The sequence below is a fragment of the Neolamprologus brichardi genome, chromosome 17 (assembly GCF_056152115.1).
Source record: "Neolamprologus brichardi isolate AB-2024 chromosome 17, ASM5615211v1, whole genome shotgun sequence".
In the NCBI taxonomy this organism is placed as follows: domain Eukaryota; kingdom Metazoa; phylum Chordata; class Actinopteri; order Cichliformes; family Cichlidae; genus Neolamprologus; species Neolamprologus brichardi.
This window is the reverse complement of record NC_142120.1, coordinates 23970281-23998156: the sequence shown is the minus strand read 5'-3', so window position 1 is coordinate 23998156 and position 27876 is coordinate 23970281. Positions and strand designations below refer to the sequence as shown.

Sequence of the window (27876 nt, the reverse complement as noted above, 5' to 3'; positions counted from 1 at the left end):
AAAAAAAGGACCATATGTTCCGTTTGTACGGTTGGCGCCTGAAAAGCGCCAAATTGAAAGATACCAAACACCACTGATCCAGCTGACTGATGAAAACCAGCATCACTCAGAACTAGTCTGATATACGAACCTTTAACGTCGATCGATGTTCTAACTCGTCACAGCAGCACCGCAGGGAAAGACGGTTTTTGACATGGAGGAGCTCTTCAACAAAGTGTTGCAGGTTAATGTCAGATGCAGGGACTGCGAGGAAAGGTAAGCCTGTGCACACGGACACGGACGCACTATTTAAACAGCTTGGTTTGAAGTTACACCTGACGAGAAGAATAACTACGGTTATTCTGTCGGCACACACGAAACCTCCCCATCCTGACTGCGGCAAACAGCTGTCGGTCCAATCCAACCGGGGAAAACAAACAAACGTGTTGCACAGACTAATGCAAAGCACGTTAATATTAATCAAATGAATGATAACCCAAAGCATACTGCAAATCCAAGAGTTTCTCAAGGCAAAGAAATGGGATATTCTTGAATGGTAAAGTTAGTCGGCTGCATGTTTTTCAGTTACAGAAAACAACGCTGAGAGATTCAGAGACAAACAGCTGGAGGCCTGGCAGAGCATCTCAAGGCAGCATGTAGTGATGTCCGTGGGTTTGACTTTAGCTTGTCTAATTATGTTTGAGCCTCTGAAAACGGCAGTCTGTGTATGCAAACTGCTGTATGTCCTAAGCAGTTTCTGCAGGTAAACCCCTGAATTAAAGCTGAATGTCTTCACTTTAGGTGCATCTGGATTGTTTGATTTAAAATCCACCGTCGTGGGTTACAGAGACAAAATCACAAAAATGTGTCTTTGTCAGAATACTTATAATGTAAATATACACAATAATGGAAACAGAGTAGAACTTTTTTGTGCATTTTGGGTTTTGGTAACCATTCAAAATGCTTTTACTGTACAAGTGTGCAAGTATGCTTCACATAAACAAACAGTTGTGAGAGAACACATCTGTATATTGAACCAGATGGTGTTCTGACAGCAATGTTCACTGCAGCAGTACCAGCGAAGTTCTGATGGTAAATTAGACACAGGAAAAGATTACTGGCATAGATGAAAATGAAGGGTGGAGACTTAGTGCTAGCAGCACAGTGTTTTAATATTTTGGCATACTGAAAGGTAAAGGCAGGTGACATGCTAATGTTGTTAGCAGCCTTCATAAGTTACTTCACATAAGGGTAAGTGAGCCTTTGTGAAGGTTGCGTGGAAAGCACTGCAGAATCAGAAGCAAGTGTTAGTGTATTTTGCAAACATTAATGGGAAAATGAAACATTTTCATATTCCTGTCTTTATTCTGTTCGTGGATTTTTGAAATGAGCTGAACACTGAAAAACAAGTTCACATAGGAATTATTGAGTCACCAAACATAATGTTTAATTGCTTCATTTTACAGAAAAGCAAATATTCGTGTCACAATTGAACTTCAGCTGACAACAAGTCCAGTGCACAAAAGAGTGAGTGGGACATTTTATTTGGAATTTTGTATAGTTTTGAAATAAAGAGAGAACTATACTATATACTACACTTACATTATATCATTTAACATTTCCTTTTTTTTACATATTACATTAGGATCTTCTAGTACGGATAACAGATGATATAGATCCATATTTTCTCTTCAACCTTGCAATATCAGAAGAGGATTTCCAAAGGTAAGTGTAAAAAGATTTGTATGAAGTAATGTGTTGTGTTAGAGTTAAGGGACAAAGCATCTTCAATATTAACTAATGTCATTTGTGTTTGAATTGTTGTGTAGCTTGAAAGTCCAACAGGGTCTACTGATCGATTTTGCATCATTTCCTCAGAAGTTTATTGACCTGCTTAACCTGTGCATTTCCGAACAAACGTCAGACAGTCCAAGGTATGAAGAAAACCGACACATGACATCACACTATTTGAATAAGCTGACAAATATATGCCATAAATATATTTTATCAGCCAGTGTCATCCTGCAACGCGAACTCCTGTTGTTTCCTAGGGTTAGTTTATCATCTATGGTGAACTGATTTTTGTATTGTATATTGTAAGTAAAGGGACAATATGAAATGGTTTGTGTCTCGGTCTCAAGTGACGCTGTGATAAAAGTAGACACGGTTCTGTCTTGGAATTTGAAATTGGTGAACGATAAAGTTGCTTGTTGCACGTCCCTATGCTCTCTCTGTGAAAGGCAACTTTCATCATTAAGTATCACTGGAATATTTAAAAACATTACAAATATGTCCTACTGACTTAGTCATTTGAAAGATATAAATTAAAACCTTTTGCACAGTACTGTTAATTTTAGAGTTCCTGGTAAAACAGTCCCCGCCGCCTGACTAACTGTTGTCCATTCCACAGATTTCTTCTTCATTTGTCATGTCAGTCTCCAGTGCTAGAAGGTCCCGCCAACTTCAGTGTCATAGAGACAAACGCGTTTAAGCACCTTAACCACTTGTCTTTACGACTTTCTCAAGCTTCTGACAAAGAGGTTAAAGATTACCTGGCAGTTTGTCTCTCCTCTCTGAAGGTTGGTTCCATTTAGCTTCTTCATACTTTATGCCACTCATCAAAAAAACCAACCCTTTCAATAAATACCAAATTTTAATGTGAGTTCATGTAAGTAAAACGTTGTCATGTACATGTTAAGTGTAGTTGTTAATCCCAAAGATGGGAGCTTGTCATGCTTGGGTGGGCTTCATGTTTTCAAGCTTACTTGTATTTTAGCTTTAGTTTAGTTTGATCAGCTGAAGGCAACATATATAATATATATATATAAAAATATAAAAACATTTGTTTGAATATAATTGTCTAGTCAAATAATTCTTTTGTTTTTCTGAGCAAAACTGAGTTTTAACAGGTTTTGTCATGTTTATGTCATTTTTTTGTTGTTTCAGGCAGAGAAGCATGCCCTAGAAATGAAGCTTAAGACGACTGAAGATGATCTGACCAGGCAGCTGAATTATGCTCAACAGGTGTGCATTATTTTTATTTTTTAAGATATGATACAGCTTACTTGCGTACTCATGGTTTAGTAGTTCTTGCGTTACAGCAATTAATGTTAAGCGAAACTTAACCATTGTGATTTTTCTTTAATAGAAATTTCAGTTTATTTATTAATAAACTGCCCATTTATTGATTTTTTTCATGTAATTTTTTTTTATTAAACAAAAGTTGAATAATTATTTTGTATGTGGTCAAACATAGCAAGGAAAACTGGAATCGGCAAAGTTGTAATTATCAGATCAACCTTTAAAAAGAGTTCCACAAAGAGTTGTCCACGGTGTGTTCTATGTAACTATAACATGCAGCTGAAAAAGTGATCATATGTGGATCATAGACGCTGTCTGAGAAGACCAAAGAGTTGGACAAACTGCGCTCAGAGTGGACGACTCAGACCAGCTCGCTGTCCAGCCTTCATTCTCAGGAGCTGCAGCTGGAGAGAGAAAAGGCTCTGGAGGCAAGACTTCTCTTTTAATCAGCACAAATTCATCAGCTATGTTTTTAATATGGGTATTAATGTCAAAACAAGCTGTGCACAGCGCCGTATCTAAGGAAGCTCGGCAGGATAGAAGTTATTTTACCTGACTTGGAGCAAAGAGCAGCTAAAAAACATATTTGGAGGAAAAGCATCTCTCCACAGATTTGTGATCTGTTTAAAAAAAAAAAAACATAGTCGCACAAGTAAAATGTTATTTCCTAAAAAGTCACAAGGTTTCGTTTAGATTCCAGGTTTTCTATTTTGAGTTGTAGAGTACTATGGTGTGTACATTACTCAGTACTTTTGTTGTACTTCTTTATGCCAACGTATCAAACGTAGAAAATGGAAAACAAATCTATTAAACTTTATTAGTTTAAATCATTATAATTCATGAAATTACTTAAAAATAATTGTTCAAAGCAAGTCTACGGAAGAGGATTAGGGCCACTGGAAAAAAAATCTGAGAAAAAAGTCAGAATCCCGACTTTTTTCTCAGAATTCCTTCTTTCTCAGAATTCCTTTTTTCTCAGAATTCCGACTTTTTTCTCAGAATTCTGAGAAAAAAGTCAGAATTCTGAGAAAAAAGTCAGAATTCTGACTTTAATCTCAGACTTCTGAGAAAAAAAATCAGAATTCTGAGAAAAAAGTCGGAATTCTGAGAAAAAAGTCAGAATTCCGACTTTTTTCTCAGAATTCTGAATTTTTTCTCAGAATTCAGGAAAAGAAGAAAAAAAAAAAGAGACGTGCCCACTTTTTTTCCCCCAGTGGCCCTAATCTTCTTCCGTACAAGTCAGCTCATATTTTAGATGGCAAGTGCTTAAAAAGCATGCGATGTAAATATTTATGTGGTCATTGTAGGGCTCGAGGTTGACCTAGTCAGGGTCAAATTACTGTGACATTAACATGGAACTGCAGATTAGCTCCCTTAGCTTATGCTAAATTTTTGTTAGTTGTGTTTTGCATTTACTACCTTCTTGTATGTAAAGTGGGAGAAATGAACCTTTAAAAGTGTTGATGTACGATGTGATCCACGAGTATAAACTAAGATTTACAAGTGTGTGCAGTGATATGTTTGCATTGTTAATTTTGACAGCGAATTTTAAACTAGTTTTAATCGGTCTTTTGAATAAAGCGTCAATGAGTCGTAGTAGATTTAATCTGATGTTGATTCAGCGACTAAAATATAAAGTGTAGAAGTCACTTTTTCATCGCTCTACACAGTTTTTTAAAAGCATCTTATATTCATTGACATCTTATGTTGTAAATTTGCCCTCTACAGTCTCTTATTTCTTGTTCTTTATTTTATATACTTAGCTTTTTGTCTCAAGCTCTTTCTGCCTGCCACTTCCACGCTGCTGGAACACATGAATTTCCCCAATGAGGGACAATAAAGGATATTTCTGTTCTATTCTGCATGACAGTGTGAAATTTGTCTCAAAACCTCATGTGGGCATGCAGTGTGGTATCGGTGCGTATCAGGCAATTCGTGCACATGCATTACATTTTTTAATAGTGAGCAAGAGGGCTGTTACATGTATTTTTAGATTCGTAAGCACTGAAGGATTTATTCAGGTTTATGTGTGCACATTTATGTAGTTTTCCGTGTGGGTAGATTTCTTTGTATCTGTTTGTGGGTCGGAGCACACATTTGTGAGTCCTCAAAAGTAGAACACAAATCACTGCACACAGTTGTAAATCTTAGTCTATGCTTGTGGGTCGTACCATACGAGTTACTAACACTATCCTCTGCACAGTTAACACGACCCTGTCTCACAATATTAACCACGTGTGGCTTTGTTCTTAGCTCAGTCTCTTGGAAGCAGTCATTTATTTGGAACCTTTGAAACTATAGGGATCAAAAGCAAAGCTAAAGATTGCCCTGCAGAAATGGTTGGAGATTGTTTGTCTGTCTTCCAGTTACAGAGCAGGTTTCAGCAGCAGACAGAGCAGCTTCGTCAGGAGCTGGAGACTGCTCATAAAAAGAGCAGCCATCAGCTTAATAGTCGACTGACGGAGTTGGAGGCCTCGTGCAGAGAACTGACTGAGAAGAAATACAAGAACGAGTCTGCCATCCGAGACCTGAAGATTAAACTAGTTGGTGCAGACGAGGTAAGTGAATGTTTAGGATGAGGAATTATTGCGTCCAGGTGAGTTGCTCTTAATGTTTGAAACTTTATTATAATTTGTGTGTTGAAAACATTTCCTGTAATTCAGACTTACAGCAGGAAACCACACTTGGTTACTAAAAATGGGATTGTAGAGCTGCAGGTTTTCCTCTGACAGTGATGCCATATTGATTTGTTTCTGTAACTGAAAGTACATTGCTACTGCACAGTTTACTCCATGTGCTCAAGATAGTATGTAATGAATGAAAGTTTTTTTTCTCAGAGAATATTTGAATGCATATTTGAACATTTTTTTCCATCATATCTTTTCCAGATATTATATTAAAAAACTGCTTGCTTGCTTCCAGACATATATCCCTTACATCAGAGAAGGCATAGGCATTAAAACATGTCATCAGTTATTGCATGACTGCAGTTCACATAGACTGTCGTCCTTTTCACATTAACTCTATAGTTGGAATTGAGTTAGCCATGTGATAACAACATCTTTTTATCACTTAAAATGGGCATGCATGATGCACACTGAGGTACGCTGGAACCTAAAAACAACAACGCTGCAGTGAAGCAGAGAGCGGTCCCCTGTTACAGCGATATGGGAACGCCTCGGTGTTCATTATTGTGTACTTTGGTCACAGTTTTAACATCTGGATAGAGCTGAGTCCATTCCATTCCATATTGGAAAGCTGAAGTGCTGACATTAATCCTGACCTCGAGATTTACTGTGGAAAGGGCTGCTGCTTCAAGCAGAAAGTAGTTTCTTGGCAGCTTTACCGAGCCTTTTAAGTACTTTTTACTATGTGGATTTTTTTGTTTTTTTGTTTGTTTTTCAGCTGAAATTATTGTCAGTCATATATTTTTGCATGGCATAAACTAAAGTCTCGCACTTACCGGTCTGATCCTCTTTGAATGTATAATGTTTGCGTGAAAGCCGTCTGAACCAGTGTTTATGACCTTATGTTATTCATCTGTTGTGGGGGATATTCAACCTTTAGAACCACATTTAGACATTGCTATTGACAGATTCTAATGAAGTCATTTCTGGAAATGAGTATGTTTCCCTATGCAAAAATATACCATTAATAAACATGCTATTCTAAAACTCAACCAGCAGGCTCTGTGTTTGTTCATTCATTCATATCTGCTGTTATTATAATGAGAATGATTTATTAGTGGACCTCCAACAGACCTCCAAATGTGAAGATCTCTTTTGAAGAGAAATTTGAAATGATCATCCCATTTCCAAAAAAGTGGTGACACTGTGTAAAGTGTAAATAAAACCATGCTATAAATCGCAGTTCTCATAAACACAATCTGCATTTACAATAGACTCTCAGATTTAGCCATTCTTATATTTTGCTTGTTCTTATGTTATTGTATTTTTGCACACCTCTGTTGCTTGTGAAGCTTGCACACAAGAATTTCACTCACATGTACTGTACCAGTCTACCTCCACATGTGATGTGACAATAAAAGTGATTTAATTTGATTTAGAGCATAAAACACACATCAAAGGAAGTATAAAGGTTGCTTTGGATGTCTGAGAACTGAGGAGAACAGTTGGTGGTAAATGGACTGGTTCTTTTCTACTCTATGCACTCAAAGCACTTTACACAGCTTGTGCATTCACGCTTTTTCCTAAGCTGTTACCAAGGGCTTCCTAACTAACATTCACACGATGGATCGGAGAGCAACTTGGGGTTAGTATCTTGCCCAAGGATATTTGGCATGCAGACAAGGGGGAAGCTAGGAATCGAACCACCAACTTCCAGTCAGTAGATGACCTGCTCTCCTGCCTGAGCTACAGCCACCCAACGCTGTCCCATGCTGTGGAAGAGAGCAAGAGATTAATAATAACAAATAGTTAAATGCAGACAGGTGTATAAACACATGGTGATGAAAAGGGATGAGAGAAGGAGAAATACTCAGTGCATCATGGGAATTCCCCAGCAGTTTAAAACTATTGCAGCATAACTAAGAGAGGATTCAGGGTCACCTGATCCAGCCCTAACTATATGCACAAAAGAGCGTTTTAAGCCTAATCTTAAAAGCAGATCGTGTCTGTCTCCTGAACGCAAACTGGGAGCTGGTTCCATAGAAGAGGGGCCTGACAACTGAAGGCTCTCCCTCCCATTCTACTTTTAAATGCTCTAGGAACGACAAGTAAGTCTGAGAGCTGCATTGGAGTCCTTACCATACTATAAGGTCTTTAAGACAAAACGGGGCCTGATTATTCAAGATTCTTCAAGATTACTCAAGGTAGGACTTACCTACCTGAAAGCAATTCCTATCATTATAGCATATGGCTTTTTTAAATGAACTAAATTAAATGTATCACACTATCACCGTGTGGGTCGCTGTGTGCTGTTTCCACTGTGGTCAGCAGGTGGCGGTGTCGGTACCAGGCTTCATGTCTGCCGTCCACCATTAAAGCGTAGAACAAAAAAAAGGACCATATGTTCCGTTTGTACGGTTGGCGCCTGAAAAGCGCCAAATTGAAAGATACCAAACACCACTGATCCAGCTGACTGATGAAAACCAGCATCACTCAGAACTAGTCTGATATACGAACCTTTAACGTCGATCGATGTTCTAACTCGTCACAGCAGCACCGCAGGGAAAGACGGTTTTTGACATGGAGGAGCTCTTCAACAAAGTGTTGCAGGTTAATGTCAGATGCAGGGACTGCGAGGAAAGGTAAGCCTGTGCACACGGACACGGACGCACTATTTAAACAGCTTGGTTTGAAGTTACACCTGACGAGAAGAATAACTACGGTTATTCTGTCGGCACACACGAAACCTCCCCATCCTGACTGCGGCAAACAGCTGTCGGTCCAATCCAACCGGGGAAAACAAACAAACGTGTTGCACAGACTAATGCAAAGCACGTTAATATTAATCAAATGAATGATAACCCAAAGCATACTGCAAATCCAAGAGTTTCTCAAGGCAAAGAAATGGGATATTCTTGAATGGTAAAGTTAGTCGGCTGCATGTTTTTCAGTTACAGAAAACAACGCTGAGAGATTCAGAGACAAACAGCTGGAGGCCTGGCAGAGCATCTCAAGGCAGCATGTAGTGATGTCCGTGGGTTTGACTTTAGCTTGTCTAATTATGTTTGAGCCTCTGAAAACGGCAGTCTGTGTATGCAAACTGCTGTATGTCCTAAGCAGTTTCTGCAGGTAAACCCCTGAATTAAAGCTGAATGTCTTCACTTTAGGTGCATCTGGATTGTTTGATTTAAAATCCACCGTCGTGGGTTACAGAGACAAAATCACAAAAATGTGTCTTTGTCAGAATACTTATAATGTAAATATACACAATAATGGAAACAGAGTAGAACTTTTTTGTGCATTTTGGGTTTTGGTAACCATTCAAAATGCTTTTACTGTACAAGTGTGCAAGTATGCTTCACATAAACAAACAGTTGTGAGAGAACACATCTGTATATTGAACCAGATGGTGTTCTGACAGCAATGTTCACTGCAGCAGTACCAGCGAAGTTCTGATGGTAAATTAGACACAGGAAAAGATTACTGGCATAGATGAAAATGAAGGGTGGAGACTTAGTGCTAGCAGCACAGTGTTTTAATATTTTGGCATACTGAAAGGTAAAGGCAGGTGACATGCTAATGTTGTTAGCAGCCTTCATAAGTTACTTCACATAAGGGTAAGTGAGCCTTTGTGAAGGTTGCGTGGAAAGCACTGCAGAATCAGAAGCAAGTGTTAGTGTATTTTGCAAACATTAATGGGAAAATGAAACATTTTCATATTCCTGTCTTTATTCTGTTCGTGGATTTTTGAAATGAGCTGAACACTGAAAAACAAGTTCACATAGGAATTATTGAGTCACCAAACATAATGTTTAATTGCTTCATTTTACAGAAAAGCAAATATTCGTGTCACAATTGAACTTCAGCTGACAACAAGTCCAGTGCACAAAAGAGTGAGTGGGACATTTTATTTGGAATTTTGTATAGTTTTGAAATAAAGAGAGAACTATACTATATACTACACTTACATTATATCATTTAACATTTCCTTTTTTTTACATATTACATTAGGATCTTCTAGTACGGATAACAGATGATATAGATCCATATTTTCTCTTCAACCTTGCAATATCAGAAGAGGATTTCCAAAGGTAAGTGTAAAAAGATTTGTATGAAGTAATGTGTTGTGTTAGAGTTAAGGGACAAAGCATCTTCAATATTAACTAATGTCATTTGTGTTTGAATTGTTGTGTAGCTTGAAAGTCCAACAGGGTCTACTGATCGATTTTGCATCATTTCCTCAGAAGTTTATTGACCTGCTTAACCTGTGCATTTCCGAACAAACGTCAGACAGTCCAAGGTATGAAGAAAACCGACACATGACATCACACTATTTGAATAAGCTGACAAATATATGCCATAAATATATTTTATCAGCCAGTGTCATCCTGCAACGCGAACTCCTGTTGTTTCCTAGGGTTAGTTTATCATCTATGGTGAACTGATTTTTGTATTGTATATTGTAAGTAAAGGGACAATATGAAATGGTTTGTGTCTCGGTCTCAAGTGACGCTGTGATAAAAGTAGACACGGTTCTGTCTTGGAATTTGAAATTGGTGAACGATAAAGTTGCTTGTTGCACGTCCCTATGCTCTCTCTGTGAAAGGCAACTTTCATCATTAAGTATCACTGGAATATTTAAAAACATTACAAATATGTCCTACTGACTTAGTCATTTGAAAGATATAAATTAAAACCTTTTGCACAGTACTGTTAATTTTAGAGTTCCTGGTAAAACAGTCCCCGCCGCCTGACTAACTGTTGTCCATTCCACAGATTTCTTCTTCATTTGTCATGTCAGTCTCCAGTGCTAGAAGGTCCCGCCAACTTCAGTGTCATAGAGACAAACGCGTTTAAGCACCTTAACCACTTGTCTTTACGACTTTCTCAAGCTTCTGACAAAGAGGTTAAAGATTACCTGGCAGTTTGTCTCTCCTCTCTGAAGGTTGGTTCCATTTAGCTTCTTCATACTTTATGCCACTCATCAAAAAAACCAACCCTTTCAATAAATACCAAATTTTAATGTGAGTTCATGTAAGTAAAACGTTGTCATGTACATGTTAAGTGTAGTTGTTAATCCCAAAGATGGGAGCTTGTCATGCTTGGGTGGGCTTCATGTTTTCAAGCTTACTTGTATTTTAGCTTTAGTTTAGTTTGATCAGCTGAAGGCAACATATATAATATATATATATAAAAATATAAAAACATTTGTTTGAATATAATTGTCTAGTCAAATAATTCTTTTGTTTTTCTGAGCAAAACTGAGTTTTAACAGGTTTTGTCATGTTTATGTCATTTTTTTGTTGTTTCAGGCAGAGAAGCATGCCCTAGAAATGAAGCTTAAGACGACTGAAGATGATCTGACCAGGCAGCTGAATTATGCTCAACAGGTGTGCATTATTTTTATTTTTTAAGATATGATACAGCTTACTTGCGTACTCATGGTTTAGTAGTTCTTGCGTTACAGCAATTAATGTTAAGCGAAACTTAACCATTGTGATTTTTCTTTAATAGAAATTTCAGTTTATTTATTAATAAACTGCCCATTTATTGATTTTTTTCATGTAATTTTTTTTTATTAAACAAAAGTTGAATAATTATTTTGTATGTGGTCAAACATAGCAAGGAAAACTGGAATCGGCAAAGTTGTAATTATCAGATCAACCTTTAAAAAGAGTTCCACAAAGAGTTGTCCACGGTGTGTTCTATGTAACTATAACATGCAGCTGAAAAAGTGATCATATGTGGATCATAGACGCTGTCTGAGAAGACCAAAGAGTTGGACAAACTGCGCTCAGAGTGGACGACTCAGACCAGCTCGCTGTCCAGCCTTCATTCTCAGGAGCTGCAGCTGGAGAGAGAAAAGGCTCTGGAGGCAAGACTTCTCTTTTAATCAGCACAAATTCATCAGCTATGTTTTTAATATGGGTATTAATGTCAAAACAAGCTGTGCACAGCGCCGTATCTAAGGAAGCTCGGCAGGATAGAAGTTATTTTACCTGACTTGGAGCAAAGAGCAGCTAAAAAACATATTTGGAGGAAAAGCATCTCTCCACAGATTTGTGATCTGTTTAAAAAAAAAAAAACATAGTCGCACAAGTAAAATGTTATTTCCTAAAAAGTCACAAGGTTTCGTTTAGATTCCAGGTTTTCTATTTTGAGTTGTAGAGTACTATGGTGTGTACATTACTCAGTACTTTTGTTGTACTTCTTTATGCCAACGTATCAAACGTAGAAAATGGAAAACAAATCTATTAAACTTTATTAGTTTAAATCATTATAATTCATGAAATTACTTAAAAATAATTGTTCAAAGCAAGTCTACGGAAGAGGATTAGGGCCACTGGAAAAAAAATCTGAGAAAAAAGTCAGAATCCCGACTTTTTTCTCAGAATTCCTTCTTTCTCAGAATTCCTTTTTTCTCAGAATTCCGACTTTTTTCTCAGAATTCTGAGAAAAAAGTCAGAATTCTGAGAAAAAAGTCAGAATTCTGACTTTAATCTCAGACTTCTGAGAAAAAAAATCAGAATTCTGAGAAAAAAGTCGGAATTCTGAGAAAAAAGTCAGAATTCCGACTTTTTTCTCAGAATTCTGAATTTTTTCTCAGAATTCAGGAAAAGAAGAAAAAAAAAAAGAGACGTGCCCACTTTTTTTCCCCCAGTGGCCCTAATCTTCTTCCGTACAAGTCAGCTCATATTTTAGATGGCAAGTGCTTAAAAAGCATGCGATGTAAATATTTATGTGGTCATTGTAGGGCTCGAGGTTGACCTAGTCAGGGTCAAATTACTGTGACATTAACATGGAACTGCAGATTAGCTCCCTTAGCTTATGCTAAATTTTTGTTAGTTGTGTTTTGCATTTACTACCTTCTTGTATGTAAAGTGGGAGAAATGAACCTTTAAAAGTGTTGATGTACGATGTGATCCACGAGTATAAACTAAGATTTACAAGTGTGTGCAGTGATATGTTTGCATTGTTAATTTTGACAGCGAATTTTAAACTAGTTTTAATCGGTCTTTTGAATAAAGCGTCAATGAGTCGTAGTAGATTTAATCTGATGTTGATTCAGCGACTAAAATATAAAGTGTAGAAGTCACTTTTTCATCGCTCTACACAGTTTTTTAAAAGCATCTTATATTCATTGACATCTTATGTTGTAAATTTGCCCTCTACAGTCTCTTATTTCTTGTTCTTTATTTTATATACTTAGCTTTTTGTCTCAAGCTCTTTCTGCCTGCCACTTCCACGCTGCTGGAACACATGAATTTCCCCAATGAGGGACAATAAAGGATATTTCTGTTCTATTCTGCATGACAGTGTGAAATTTGTCTCAAAACCTCATGTGGGCATGCAGTGTGGTATCGGTGCGTATCAGGCAATTCGTGCACATGCATTACATTTTTTAATAGTGAGCAAGAGGGCTGTTACATGTATTTTTAGATTCGTAAGCACTGAAGGATTTATTCAGGTTTATGTGTGCACATTTATGTAGTTTTCCGTGTGGGTAGATTTCTTTGTATCTGTTTGTGGGTCGGAGCACACATTTGTGAGTCCTCAAAAGTAGAACACAAATCACTGCACACAGTTGTAAATCTTAGTCTATGCTTGTGGGTCGTACCATACGAGTTACTAACACTATCCTCTGCACAGTTAACACGACCCTGTCTCACAATATTAACCACGTGTGGCTTTGTTCTTAGCTCAGTCTCTTGGAAGCAGTCATTTATTTGGAACCTTTGAAACTATAGGGATCAAAAGCAAAGCTAAAGATTGCCCTGCAGAAATGGTTGGAGATTGTTTGTCTGTCTTCCAGTTACAGAGCAGGTTTCAGCAGCAGACAGAGCAGCTTCGTCAGGAGCTGGAGACTGCTCATAAAAAGAGCAGCCATCAGCTTAATAGTCGACTGACGGAGTTGGAGGCCTCGTGCAGAGAACTGACTGAGAAGAAATACAAGAACGAGTCTGCCATCCGAGACCTGAAGATTAAACTAGTTGGTGCAGACGAGGTAAGTGAATGTTTAGGATGAGGAATTATTGCGTCCAGGTGAGTTGCTCTTAATGTTTGAAACTTTATTATAATTTGTGTGTTGGCAGCAGATATAAATTTCATCTGTCCATCTTCTGTAGATTATCCTGTCATGGGGGCAGCGGAAGCTGTGCTGAAAGCTCCCCACAGCAAGAGAATGCTGTTGATTATTTTCTTTCTCTTTCATATAGGAATGCCAGCATTTAAAGCAGCAGGTCCTGTCTCTCAGGAGGGAAAACAGCACCCTGGACGCAGAGGTCCATGAAAAGGACCGTTTGGTGAGCCAGATGCAGATGAGAGTGGCTGTTCTGGAACAGGAGGTCAAAGATAAGGATCAGTTGATGAACCGCACCAAAGAAGTATTGGAAGCCACTCAGCAGCAGAAGGTAGGGAAGCCCTCTTCTGCATCGGGGACAGGGGGGCATCAAGGATTCAGAATGGGAGAAATTATATGACGTTATGAATAGGAAGTCACCAGGAGTCACCGTGTACAGACGAATGGTTAGACTCAGGATGTCAGTGTTGTGCAATTCAATTTCAATTCAGTTTAATTCATGAATCCTTCTGTCTTGATGCATGCTCAATCATCCAGGTAAGTAAATCCCAAAAGGTTGATTCTGTTCGTCTGGACATTGTGTTTTCAGTGGGAAAAATGTTTCATCACTCATCCATTACCAACTCTGCTGCTAACTAACTGTTATGCAGAAAATAAACATCTGTGTCAGACTGGTCCATCTTTTATGTTGGAGGTCATAACTGGTGACAAGACTTGGTATAATGTCTCAAAGCCCCGAGAATGCCTCAGGGTTGCTTTTTTTTTTACTATGAGAGTATAAGTGAGGTGTTTGGTTGTGATGTCCGGAGGCATCTGAGGAAGAACACGTGATGCAGAGAACCTGAAATGAAGTGAACATGCAACAACTGCAACATACTAACAAACACAGCATGTTTGAAAGGTAGATGTGTTTTTGGAATCGCCTACAAAAACTTTGTTCATCAAAATAAAATTCAAGTTGACAAGCTGCTGTTTTTAGACTTGCACACATGGCATTGCACAAGGGGTTGCCAGGGGTTTATCTAAAAATGAAGAGGTGCAGCAGAAGACTACCCTGATGGAGGCCAAATTTAAATCAGGATTGTTCATCAAGCCTTCAAGGTTTTTTTTGTTTTTGTTTGTTTGTTTAATAAAATTTTGCCCTTCGGATATTTTTAACCAGCTTGCTTTTTGTTATAGGAATCAGTGGAAGAAAATGCAGAAAGTAAGGAACTTCAGATTCGAAAACTTGAAGCTACAGTGAAATCACTTTCTGAGGAGCTGATAAAGGTTTGTGTGTTTGTGTTCAAAACTCACACTTTTTATCCTTCAAGCTCGAGTGCTTGGGCCTTGGAGCACAGAATCTTTGCTATATCTTCTAGACAGAGATCTTTGATGTTGTTTAGGGATCTGCTGGAGCCACTGGCACAGTTTGGGGTCACTGCCCCAAGTGCCTCCTCGGTTAGCACAGGGACCACTGCTGCCTTGACCTTCCACATATTGGGGTCTTGGCAGTGCATAGGTTCGTCAGTCTAGTCTTACATTCTCGAGTGACTTCTCTGTCTACCAGTCGCTGGTGTTTTTGGTACTGGGACCGATCCATTCTTGGGGATCCTTGGGATCGGGATATTCCAGTCTTCGGGTAGCCATTTTGGGTGTTTCAGTCATTAGCCATTGTTTTGTATTTTATATTTCAAGCACTCAAGACTTTTATATAAAAGGTTTTGGAGAAGATTTCAGACATGCATCTGAATGGAGGTTTTAAGGTTGTTGTTTTTTATTTCACATATGTAAATCTAAATAATATATTTTAAACAGAAAACGAAGTAGAAAAAAATCTAATTGCTACAAATATCTCTGATATATATGTGCTCAAAAAGGAGTAGGATGAAGTTTACACTTTTTAGTCCTTCCCCGCTCACATTCACTCCTGTGGGGAATTTAAAATCACAGATTGACCTGTGCATGTCTTTGGACTGTGGGAGGAAGCCGGAGTACCCGGAGAAAACCCATGCAGACATGAGGCAAACATGCAAACTCCACACAGTAAGGCAGTGGCCAGATGGTGGATTTAAACCCAGGAATGTGAGGCAGCAGTGCTAACCACCGTGCCACCGTGCTAGCCCTGCATCAGATTGGCACCTGTCCAGGGTGTACCCCACCTTTTACCCTATGGTAGCTGGGATAGAGAATGGATGCTGGATAATTTTATATAATAATGCTGTTTAATAAATGATAACTCAGTCTTCCTTGATATAACATATAATCAGAAAATATACATAAATAACTATTTATGAGTCATAGTACAAAGTCAGAGAACCTCCCTTTGACTTTGACCTTTGGCTGTAATTGAGAGTATTTCTGTATTTTCCATGTAATTTTATGTGCCATATTAAATGTAATTAAAAATTAATTTTAAATTTTTTGACAGATGAATGCAGTTAATCTTTAAAACACTGGTTTTCATTTTAGAAATTGCAATCAGCAGTTCAACTTAAAAGTTAAAAATGTTTTTTCTTTTTAAAATCTTTATTGTTGCTCATTAATAAGACAAAAGTATTTTTTATCCAGTTAATCGATGCAGTAATTGATAGAATACTTGATTACTAAAATAAATGGTAGTTCCAGCCCTTGGCAGTGCTTTCGCAGTCTGTAGGGAGCAATGAATAGCCCATCTACCTGCAGTGAGTCAGTTGGAGGCGATGGTTGTAGCTATGGGCGACTCTTGTTTGTGCTGTTGATGGTCTTCCAGCCAGCAAAAGAGCAAAGTTATAACAGATGAACAGATGCACTGAAAAGAATGAAGACGTGTCCCCTGCAGCTGTTACGTGTGCTTTTCATTATCTGTTTTCTGGTCTTTGATGTTTTTCATGCTTCTTCTGTTCCCTGTAAGCTCCAGAACAAGAGACGTGCACCACTCCCTTTTCTGGTTCACTTCTCACCCAACAGCATTCAGCCTACTTAGTTTGGGGGGACTACACAGGACCATGTTTTCAAAGCTTGAGAACTTTTCTCCCCATGCAAATGGGCACAACCACTGTAGTATAAAATGAGCAATATGCAGGAATGCCCTACACAGTGAACCACATCCTGTTTTATAGGGTGTCGCTTATACTGATATTGGTTGCTTTGGAAAGAAAGTGAACGGACTGCATCTCTGTCATAGGGAAAAAATAGAAGAAGTTGTGAGTTTTGTTGAAAATGATCAACTCCTGTTTTTGATCTATCCTTTTTTTCTTTTATATATACAGGCTAACGGTATCATTAAGAAGCTGCAAGGAGAAGTTCGAACCTTAGTAGGAAAAATAAAAGTCAAAAACACTGTGACAGTGTCGCAGGAAAAGATTCTCCAGGAAACTTCAGAGAAACTTCAGAGTGTTGAAAAGGATCTACAAAGCGCTCAGCAGCAGCTCAACACTAAGGAAGAGCAGGTATGTCACAGACTGAAGCCTTTTCTTTTGGTAAAGCAGTGAAGGAGATCTCATCAGTCAAACAACTTCATCACTGAAAGCTGAACCAGTAAATCAGTACAAGTATAAAAATACAAAAAGAACATACATTACTGTGTGAACTGTGTCCTTTTAAATGCAAGTGAGCATAAAATAAAATAACAACCTGAACTATCGATACTAGGTGATATGGAGCCGTTCTTTCATGTTGTTATAACATGTCATTCTGACTCTGCCATCCAAATGTCAGAGCAGAAATTGAGACTTATTAGACCAGGCGTTGTTATTCCAATATTCTGTTGTCCAGATTTGGTGAGCCTGTGTGAAATGTAGCCTCAGGTTCCTGACAAGAATAACAACCAGTGCAAAATATTCTTTTTATTTTTCAGATTTTAAAATTAAATGAGCAGTTGGAGGCCACGGTACAGAAGCTAAATGAAACCAAAGAAGTGCTGAAAACTAATGAGAATGGTAAGGAAGCTAGTCCTGTTCAATGGACCCTCTGAAAACTGACTTTCATGTCTTCAAAATCGTTAAGGTTTACAAATCCAGCAAAGCTTCTCAATCCATCAGTGTTTATAGAGTCCACTTCCATATTGCGACGTACACTACAACTACATTTTATTTATATAGCGCTCGTTAACAACAACAGTTGTGATTTGGCAATATTAGAAACCCCAACAATTACACAACCATTAGCAAGAAATTGATGACAGTGGGAAGGACCAGGCTCAGCCATTTGCAGAGAGATGGGGGGGGAAAGGGGAAACTATAGATGAGTGAAGAAGAAACACTGTCTTTGCTTAGCCAGATTAATTAAATAGCATCTTATTTCTTAGTGTAAACTTTGTGAGCTTTATCCAAAGCACAATCTGTTGAGTCACCCGCTAATTGTATTCACAGTGATTTGCCTGCTTAGCCTAGCCTAGCCTAGCTTAGCTTGTAGGCAACTCGCTAGCAGCATGGCCTCTATACCTGTCCCTCCTGCAGTTTCCTGCTCAGTGTGTCAGATATTTAGTTACTCCTCTTCCTCCTTTTGTAATAACAATACTTATAGTAAATGTAGCCTTTTTGCAGCTCAGGCTGACCTCACTTCAGACCCTTGAAAAGACATAGTCAGTTGTCTTCCAGGGGCCAGAGCAGGGACATTCAGGGAAATTTTTAAACTGCTGGTTAAAGTTAAATGTACATTTTGCAAAATTATAATTCACGTCAACAGTAATGACACCTGGTTGCATCAATCAGAGGTAACTAAATGAATATTGAATTGGGGACTAACTTTACCAAAACAATCTTGGGCTTAGTCATTTTCTCTGGTACCGTCCTCAATCGGACCAGGAGTGACTGCTGGCTGTCTGAGTAGTAAAAAATCAGTGGGCTCTAAAGATGATTGGGAAACCTTCAAGTCATCTTTATTTATATAGCACATTTAAAAGACATCAAGTGTCGGCCAAAGGGCTGAACAGAGGGATAATATGATAAAAAAAAGAATTAAAAATGTACACATTCACACACAAGCACACATACGTGAACATAAAATACATGTATACGTATACACATGCAAACATCATCCAATGAGAAGACCAGAATAGCTAAAACAGAATAAAAGTGGTGTCAGAGAGATCTGAAAGCCTTGGAAAATAGGTAGGTCTTCAGATTCTATTTGAAGACTTCCAAGGACGAAGAGGATTCAGGGAAAATCTGGTCTTGTTAGACAGCATCCACCCCATTGTGGATGGAGAAGCTCTCATTTCTAGAAATCTGGACAAATTTATTAAAACCCCCAGAACATGATGGGTTGGGACAAAGCAACAGAGATGAGTTTGTCTTACACGCCTCTCTGCAGCTTCTCTCCAAAACCCCGTCCCCTTAGATGCTGCGTCTGCCTCCTTCTGAGTCCCTGTTTATACATGAATCAACAAATTGATTTACATTTTGTCATTATGGATTATTGTCTGTAGAGTTTTGAGGTGAAAAATGAATTAATTCCATTATTGAATAAGACATAACATATCAAACACTCTTTCCAGATGCACTGTAAGTATCTGCTCCTTGCCTGGGCTGCCTTGAGAAATGTGTGAATGACAAATAATTTGTATTGTGAATAATCTCATTCACATTATGAAAGTTGCCATTTAAGTGTAGCACATTTACTAGTGTGTTTATTTTCATTTTACCACAGTTATAAATTGGCTTAACAAGCAGCTAAATGAAAAGCAGCTGTCCAGAAAAGCACAGGGTCTGGAATCACTGGAGAATCCTGCAGTCTCAACCACAACAGCAGGACTTGGGGTTGGTGACAACATACTGATGATGTTTATTCTTCATCCTTCCTCTTAGACATTACTACAAGCTTCATTCCTATTGTGCCATTCAGCTCAATATAAATATGTTTTGTGTCACTGAGTGAGAGATTATTGCAGTAAGAGACAGCAAAGTTAGAAAATTTCAATTTGGTCAGTTTCTTTCTTGAAGCAATGCTTGTTGGCAATAAATGTTATATTGTTGGAAAGCCTGTGTAATTGCTGTTATACTAAGTGGTGTGTGAGAAAAATGCATTTGCAGGTTGAACAGCAGCACTGGGCATGTGGGTTGCGCCACATTTATTAGATTGGGTGATTGAAGTCGGAGACATATCGGCATTTAGCAATTTATTCATTCAACAAAAAGGGGCTTCAGTAGCATGTGGAAGGACCATACACAGCCACAACAGCCTGGCGCCACCTGCACCACCTCCTTATGCCGGTTACCTGCTCAGTCACACACCTATATGGGATGGCATCCCATTCTTTTTTGTACGTTATTTAATTACGCACAGAAGACATGAATTTATTAACTATTCATTATATTAGTTTCGAACTTCTCCATTAAATGACCTGAAATGAATTGTCATTTAACAATATACACATCAACGTAAGCCTTTGAACCTAATAATCCACCCTGGAAGTAATAAATGCAGAAAAGATTTGGTGGGTTTTTCGTGGGTTTGACCAACAAATGCATTATTGACAAGAAGCATTGTTACAATAAAGAAATAATCAATTCAAATCAATTACGTCTAGTTTAACATAAGCTTAGAGAATGACGGGATGCCTGAGAAAGAGAGAAGTAGCGTACTGGGACAAATGTTTAAGAAAGCAGGTGAAGAGCTGTAGTAACTACAGAGAGAGAGAAAGCTGCGCCAAGGGAAAGAGTTGTTGAAGCTAAGTTAATAACAGGGGTGATGATCAGCGAGCAGCAGTATGTCATCACTGACGGGACGTTTGCTTTCAGAGTGCTGATGGAGAAGTATAGAGAAGGTCTGAAGGGGCTTCTCTGTGTCTTTGTGGGTCAGAGAAAGCAGATGATAGGAAGCTGAGAGAGAAACTGCGGAGCTCCATGAGGGTGTGAGGAGTGAGAGATGGGTTCAATGTGGAAGTGGGAATTCATCATGGATCTGCTTTGCGCCCCTTCTTGTTTGCAGTGGTAATGGATAAAGTGGCAGGCAGAAGTCTCTGTGGACTGTGATGTTTGCACACAACATTCAGATCTCTGGAGAGAGTAGGGAGAACGTAGAGGAGAGCCTGGAGAGGTGAATGTATGAACTGGAGAGATGAGGAATAAACGAAGCAGGACAGAATGCTTGTGTGTGAATTAGAGGGAGACAGGTGAAAAGGTAAAAGTACAAGGAGTAGAGGTAGCGAAGGTAGATGAGTTTAACTAGCTGTGAATGACCATCCAGTGCAATGGACAGTACACAAGAGAGACAAAGAAGAGAGTGCACGCAGGTTGTAGTGAGAACCTTTACAGGATGGTAGTGAGACCTGCTGTGTTGTATGGTTTGGGGAGCTGAAGATGTTCAGATCTTTATTAGGAGTGAGCAGGATGGACAGGATTAGAAAAGGAGTCCATCAGAGGGACAGCCTAGCCTGAGCAGTTTGGAGACAAAGTGAGAGAGAGACGAGGTTGAGATGGTTTGGACATGTGCAGAGAAGGGGTAGGACCTGCAAGGCAAGAAAACAGAGCCACGGAGAAGGTTCATGGATGTAGTACATGTAAAGGGTTGATGTGATAGAACATGGAGGCAGATGAGCCAGTCTGATTAAAGGGAGCACACATAAGATGATTCTTATCAGTGCTTTTTGAAGAGTAATGCCACGTTTGAAAAGCAAACAGTCTTATGTTTGCACATTATAGCAGATCAACAGCACTAACACCACCTGAAGATATCTCTGTATTTTTTCTGGCACTTCAGTTTTATCCTCAGACAGCCAAACCTGTTGTATCTCCCATGGCGGCTGCTGGGATCAATCTTACTGATGAGCACCTCGGGAAGTCATCAAACAGACAGATGTGAGTTTGTTGACTTAGTATGACTGAGTATACATTACACTCAAAGACAAATGAGCCAAAGTAAAACTGTGCAATTTGTAAAATGTATTATCTTTGAGTAATGTAAATATTTAGACACATTTATTGATATATGTTTTTTTTTTTTTTATTGGTAGTCATTTATTGTAATTAATCTCATATCAAATGTGAATATAAAGAAAATAATGTTAGTATAACTGAAAGTTAGTGCACTTCTCAGATATGGGTTGGCTCTAGCTCAGGAGGCAGAGCAGGTCATGTACTAATTGGAAGCACTACACCGGTGAACATCCAGGAAGTGGACATTGAGATAGTGGACTCTTATAGGTACCTGGGTGTTCACCTGAATAATAAGCACTGTTTTATGCAGGTATATGCACAAAATCTCACTAACTTTTCTGTAAAAGTTTGCTACAGATACCATCTGGTCCAGGACTGTTACTGTTACAGTCCATTTCTGTCTGATATTGTACTTTTGTGTACAAATGAAATACACTTCTCTATCATTATCCGGTTGTTAAGTGATGACGTGATGAATCCTATTTCCGGGCCTAAAGTAGTCTTTAATATGGCTTTTGTGTTGTTAACATGTTTAATGTTATGTATTTTCTTCTATTTAATCTCAAAAAGCTCCTAAAACAGTCAGTGATCATTGTTGACCTCCCTCGGCTTTTATTACCGCTAATCATTTATTTAAGCTCAGTTTTAAAAACCGTAGGATGTAACTACAGCCCAGCCCATACAGCAGTATATGAATGACTAACCTCGTATTGTGGATGGATTATCTCAGTTGTTCTCCTGGCTGAAGTTTGGTCCTTTTACAGCATCCTGCCATGCGATTACATTTGTTCCTGACCACCAAGAACACTCATGTTAACTTTTATCGAGTGGGAAAAAAGTTAACTTGTTTATATTATGCTAACATAGCTGTGTCGCTAGCGGTCACGTAGCACATCATTAAATACCAGCTAGCCAAACTTCAGTAACCCAAAAACGTCACTGCTGTTTAGTTTTCTGTCTTCATTTATGTTGGAAGTGATAGCAGAGCTGTACGTTTTCATTTGTTTCCAAAACCCCGCAGTCAGGACATGCTATTTAGATAGAAGCTAGCAAGCTAACTTCCTGCTAACTTCTAACTCCGTTAAATGTCATAAATTCCGTTTTCATGGATGACTGGATGTTAAACTCAATTGTTACACCTGGTAGAGCAGAACGCTGATCATTTTATTAAGGATGAAAGAGTTTCGACAGTTTTTCAACTCTCAGTAATGCCATAGTGATCGTTTGATATGGACCTGCAGCAGAGTTTAGGCCCAGACACGGCTAGTGACGTCAGACTTAATGACCGGATAGCTGTCTCTCTTGCTTTAGCAGGGAAGGAAGAAGTTTAAGGTCTCTATCCAAGCTGATAAATGTGTTTCTTTATAGCAGTATGCAATTTACAGCAGTTATAAATTTAAAATGATTTTGATTCCATGACAATACCAGTGGTAGAACAACAAACTCTTTTTGTTTGTTTGCTTTAAATATTCATTGCGAATATGTCTCTTTGGTCAGGAATGCAAAGTGATTTTGTGTTCCTCAGGCTTGTGTTTTCTCTTTGTCCTTAGTGGAGACTCTGCAGGTCTGGATTCTAAGTACTTTGAGAAGAGAGATGATTGCATCTCGATCTATGGTCTTTCATCTAATCCACGTCAAAGAGGTAAAAGCGCTCGTCTTTTAAAGATCAGCATCTACCGCATATTAATTTCAGTGCATCAAGTTTTTCATTTCATGGCTTAGTAGTGTTTCTCTTTTTTGGGATGCAGCAGTAAATCTGTGGGGCAACAAAGCTAGTTTGTTAAACATATTGTGTTGCTAATTTAGGTGCCTTTAAAAAAAAAAAAAACGCAAAAACGAAGAAAAAATTGGTTTTTTGATTGAGACGCTGAATGCGTGTGATAATAAGTAACAGTAATTTGATTCTGTTTGCTTGCTTTGTGTTCAGAGTTTCCTCAGAGTACAAAGCCATCTATAGCTTCAGCTTACTTCTCTGCATAAAACAGAAGTTTCAGGATCTGCAGAAAGATTACAATGGAAATGGACTTAAAACCATCAAGTCACATCTTCGGCTCTTGTACAAAACTGTTACTGTTGCATTAAATAAATTTGTTTTAATGAGTGATTCTTATGGTTAATTCTAGTGATCACTGAGAATGTATTATTGTATGTGAAATAAAATTGTTCTGTTTTTCTTATGTTTCGGCCCCTAACTGTGTTTTACTGTATACAGTGTACTCTTGAATAAACAGCCTTTCCAGTCTCACTTCATTTCTGGATATCTTAAAATTGATCCAATATCGCATTTAGTATAATAAATGTCCAAAATAAAAATATGTGCTTTCTGCTGGGTTTTTTTGTTTAGTAATATTCTATTCTCAAATCAGTTTACCTTCAATTTACAAAATGTGAACCATACACCAACCATTGTACATATAGATTTGCATTTGATACCTTTGCCCACAGCTGAGTGCATCATTGCTGCTGCCAGCATCATAATGTCATTAAATAGATGCCAAATCAAACCAAACTTCAGAACTGCTATTCTGAGTCTGCTGAATCTCAGAAATAACAATCATAGTGCTTACTCCAGCTTCAAGCAGTCAACACCTAGATGGTTTATTTTGTATGCACTATATTTTGGCACATTGCATGCAAAACAACCATGTTCTTTATTTGGCAATGTTCAGCTAATTCTGGATTCGTTTTGTGTGCGGTGAGGAAGAGGCCAGGGGCAAATAGGGTGGAGAGCTGGGTCAGGATTGAAAAGGAATCCGTGACATGGATGAAAGCGCCGTAGGGGGTGAATTGATCCTTTACCCTTGCCACCAGTAGGAGGAGAGCCATGACCATGTTCATGATCATGTGGCTGGCTTCTTTCATGATGTCCACAGACAGGCTCCTCTTCACCAGGCCCAAGTGCAGTAGTGTTCTGTTGAGAACAAAGACAACAAATGCAAGAGGTTTTGTTTTTTTTTTAAAATAATTTGCCATAAAAAGGAAATTTATTGCAAAACTGCTGTTGGACTCACCTTTGGATCATTAATATAACATTCAAAGCCCTCAAATCCCTGGCAGTAAGCATAATCCTTTAAAAAAGGAAGAATATATACAATGAGAGAACTAACAGAAATAAGCCATAAAAAAGGTATTTGACATTTAGGGATTAGAAATGCTGAAAGATCTGCAATGTTTGTATTTGATTTAATACTTCTTACAACTGTGCAGTAAATCTCTTGTTACTCTTTAACATTGTGATATAATTTTAATGGGAAGTGGTACTCCTGATCTCACGGAATACACACAGCAAAACACTTTACTAATTTTAGTACACAGCATATTAAAATGTGGCTCAGGATTTTCTGAAGTGTATGAGTTGTACTTACAGCTCTGTCAGGACAGAGCGGAGTGCATTCCTCAATTGGGATTTTAGAGCCCACTGGGCAACGACTCTCCACAAGGACAAACTCAGCATAATTTTCATGCATATATTTCTAGAAGAAAAGAAGGTGTAAGGTTAAACAATGACTGATCTTATGAGTTCACAAAGAGAGGGAGGAAGCAAAGGATCCTCTGTACCCCAGCTGTTATCCGTGCCACATCCTGCAAGATGTAGTAATGCTTCTTAGCGATGTTAATGTTGAAGAGTTTCACCATGTCATGAATAAACTTGAGACTTTCAGAGTCGTTGAGAGGCAGCAGGATGGGACAGTCAGGGCAGATGCGTCTCATCTCCGCGTTAGTTTTTACAGCAAACGCAAAGAATTGTGCTGAGTGTACGTTCAGAGGATTCCAAAAATCACTCGCTGAGGCTCTTTAGTGTTTTCTGTCAAATATTCTTCCTTTCACAAGATGATGAACTTCTCCCCATGTTTACTTCCTAAAGACTCCTCTTCACTAGGATGCTTGTTTGAAACCATTTTGCATTCGTGAGTTTCTTCATTGTATTTTTTTTAGCGTTACACACTTTGGAAGTATTTTGTCACCCTTGTCCCAACTTTTTGTGAGACATGTCAAATGCTTTAAATTCTAAATAAGCATTTTTTAAAACAAAACATAATGCCACAGTGTTAATATTTGATATTATTGTACTGCTTTTACAAATGCTGTTTTTATCTGCAGTCAAATGACAAATTATGAAAAAACAGGGAATTTTTTTTCTTTCTTTTTTTTTTTTTTACTGATACCTGCTTTAAGGGTTAAACCATCTATCATTGGTCCTTACAGTGAGTCTGTCTTTGGCCACATCAAGTGTGTTTTTGAACAGGCAGACCAACAGCCTTGGAGTAACAAGTAATCAAAAATGATCGTATTTGATTGTATCTACAGTAGCATCTTCTCAGTGAAATGGTGAACAGCTATGATGCAGAGAGAGCCCACCTTGTCGTGTGTCACATTCATATTTGGTTATGTTGGCATCACCATCTTTTATAGTCATCAACACAGTGCAGTTGGCCTTCACTGCCTTCAGAGAAACAGAGAATACAGCTTTATTTCATAACATCACTGAAGTAACTTTGCATAATTTGGCCAGATTAGCACGTCCACCTTCTGACCAGAGGTGAATGTTACATGAAGTCAGTGCAGGCAGGTGGATTAAGCAAACAACTGCTTTGCATTTACCAGTTCTGTCTCTCCACGGATTTCACATTTCTCAAAGGGCTCTGTGTCGATAGTTTGGCATTTTGTCTCCCGAAGATCCAGCTGCAACTTTACATTACATCCACCATCAACCTGGAAAGAGCAGAGAGTAAGACTGTCATTCATATTTACTGATGCAGTTTCAGGATCACCACAGGAACGCCATGACAGACTTTAAGGATTTTTTGTCATGAAAAGCTGATGTAATGTAAAACTACAATAAACATATTGATAATTGATTGATAATGATCATTTTAAAAAAAGAAAACATTTCAATAGAATTGTGGACTTGGATTTGTCACTCACCATGCTTTTATAGAACTGCTACTGTATCTCAAATGTGAACTGCAAATGTGCACATTTACTGCTACTATCATACCTGTTCCACACTGTTCCCTTGAACTTCATGCAGTCTGAACTTGTAGCCATGGTCATGATACTCATTGATGTGATGCACTGCCTTATCAGCTGCCACCGAACTGTTAACTTTTCTGCATGTTAGTGGTTCCAAACCTGGGGCAGCGCTGCAAAGCAGGACTGCTGCCGAAAGAAGTGTCAGGACTCCTAACGTCCTCATGGTACCGCGGAGAAGACTGGAGCAGGCCACTATTATGGGGCTGTTATATAGAGTGGATTGGTTAACATATGTCAGTGGGTTAGACAGACAGTGACAAACAAGATAGGAAATAAATGATAAATAAATAGAAGCGACCACAAGACAAACATGAACTTTAACCAGAGGAGCTCAGCATATTTTGAAATGTTTACTGAACCAGTCAGTTTCATCACACTTCTTACACAGTCAATATTTAAACTGAAGGATGTTATTGTAGGATTTGTAGCAGCTGCAGATCTTACATGGCTTTTTTTTTGCTCATCACTACAATCAAAATGTTTGAAAAGAGTTCAGATTTGGCCCAACTTTGTTCATTTGATTTGTGTTTGGGGTTTCCACACCCTTAAAAGTACTTAATAAATCTGTTTTGTTTCTTCTCTTTTCTTTTTGTTATTTATTTTGGTTGTAAGAGGTTAAGCATATGTTTTTTACCATTATTTTCAAATGCCAGAACACCGAGAGAGTTATTTGTTATTTTACACCCAATGTTCCCGGAGAATCTCTAGATCAAAATAGCTTCAGACAAACTTTGACCCAGCAATGCTACAGCAACGTTTTTTCATTATCAAATATAGGTGGGTTAACTTTAACCTGGAGGTGATAAAAAAACATCACCTCCAGGTTAAGATAATCCATCTATATTATCTTAATCTGGAGGTGAAAAGTATAGAAGCACCATTTAAGTTCCAGTCGTCAGCATACTATTTACTGCTATTTGCATCAACAAGCAATGTGTTTATGTGTTGATTTACCACAGGACAACAAGATTAACACTTTTCCACTTAACATGGCTGATCATTCTTAACAGCACAAGCATAATCATTAAAAGTGTACCAAATCTTTGAGTTGGGCCAGTTAGTTAGTATTAATGGAATTTTGAAACCCATTTATTTGTAAAAAAAAAATGTTTGGAATCATATATGATTTTCGTTGCACTTCTCAAGTGTACATCACTTTGCATTGGTTTTTTATGCGGAATTCCAATAAAATTGATTCATGTTTGTGGCTGTAATGTGATAAAATGTGGGAAAGTTC

At 38.3% G+C, this 27876-nt stretch overlaps 3 protein-coding genes across 4 annotated transcripts; 2 read left to right on the top strand and 1 right to left on the bottom strand.

Annotated features, from left to right (window-relative positions):
- The first annotated feature begins 16 nt into the window (after positions 1-16).
- On the top strand, positions 17-5654 carry LOC102776185 (spindle assembly abnormal protein 6 homolog). The gene is made up of 8 exons (XM_087830364.1): positions 17-255; positions 1446-1506; positions 1625-1704; positions 1809-1913; positions 2390-2558; positions 2926-3003; positions 3369-3488; positions 5427-5654. Exons 1-8 carry the CDS (start codon positions 194-196, stop codon positions 5637-5639), a joined length of 888 nt encoding a protein of 295 aa, XP_087686490.1. The 5' UTR covers positions 17-193; the 3' UTR covers positions 5640-5654.
- Positions 5655-8090: 2436 nt separating this feature from the next.
- On the top strand, positions 8091-23869 carry sass6 (SAS-6 centriolar assembly protein). Of its 2 annotated transcripts, XM_006803584.2 has the most exons (16): positions 8091-8329; positions 9520-9580; positions 9699-9778; positions 9883-9987; positions 10464-10632; positions 11000-11077; positions 11443-11562; positions 13501-13692; positions 13904-14098; positions 14947-15036; positions 16998-17177; positions 17585-17666; positions 19378-19487; positions 21430-21527; positions 23156-23247; positions 23533-23869. In XM_006803584.2, exons 1-16 carry the CDS (start codon positions 8268-8270, stop codon positions 23583-23585), a joined length of 1767 nt encoding a protein of 588 aa, XP_006803647.1. In that variant the 5' UTR covers positions 8091-8267; the 3' UTR covers positions 23586-23869. The 2 variants fall into 2 exon arrangements, with proteins under 2 accessions (XP_006803647.1, XP_087686472.1); XM_087830346.1 differs by lacking the exon at positions 23533-23869 and having other exon boundaries at positions 23156-23409.
- Positions 23870-24171: 302 nt separating this feature from the next.
- On the bottom strand, positions 24172-26886 carry LOC102782081 (uncharacterized). Its single transcript, XM_087830347.1, has 5 exons — positions 26605-26886; positions 26208-26318; positions 24971-25078; positions 24617-24673; positions 24172-24516 (listed from the first exon to the last, which is right to left on the bottom strand). The coding sequence occupies exons 1-5, from the start codon at positions 26800-26802 to the stop codon at positions 24271-24273; spliced, it is 720 nt and encodes a 239-aa protein (XP_087686473.1). The 5' UTR covers positions 26803-26886; the 3' UTR covers positions 24172-24270.
- Between the last annotated feature and the right edge of the window lie 990 nt (positions 26887-27876).

Bases quoted from the DNA above. Each gene is read 5' to 3' on its own strand.
- LOC102776185 (XM_087830364.1), top strand. From the start codon at position 194: ATGGAGGAGCTCTTCAACAAAGTGTTGCAGGTTAATGTCAGATGCAGG. The intron at 1,507-1,624 runs GTGAGTGGGACA...ATATTACATTAG, and splicing joins CAAGTCCAGTGCACAAAAGA to GATCTTCTAGTACGGATAAC. The intron at 1,705-1,808 runs GTAAGTGTAAAA...ATTGTTGTGTAG, and splicing joins TCAGAAGAGGATTTCCAAAG to CTTGAAAGTCCAACAGGGTC.
- sass6 (XM_087830346.1), top strand. From the start codon at position 8,268: ATGGAGGAGCTCTTCAACAAAGTGTTGCAGGTTAATGTCAGATGCAGG. The intron at 10,633-10,999 runs GTTGGTTCCATT...TTGTTGTTTCAG, and splicing joins TTTGTCTCTCCTCTCTGAAG to GCAGAGAAGCATGCCCTAGA. The intron at 17,178-17,584 runs GTATGTCACAGA...TTTATTTTTCAG, and splicing joins TCAACACTAAGGAAGAGCAG to ATTTTAAAATTAAATGAGCA.
- LOC102782081 (XM_087830347.1), bottom strand. From the start codon at position 26,802: ATGAGGACGTTAGGAGTCCTGACACTTCTTTCGGCAGCAGTCCTGCTT. The intron at 25,079-26,207 runs GTAAATGCAAAG...CTTTTCTTCTAG, and splicing joins TCCGTGGAGAGACAGAACTG to AAATATATGCATGAAAATTA. The intron at 24,517-24,616 runs GTGAGTCCAACA...TGTTCTCAACAG, and splicing joins GTTATATTAATGATCCAAAG to AACACTACTGCACTTGGGCC.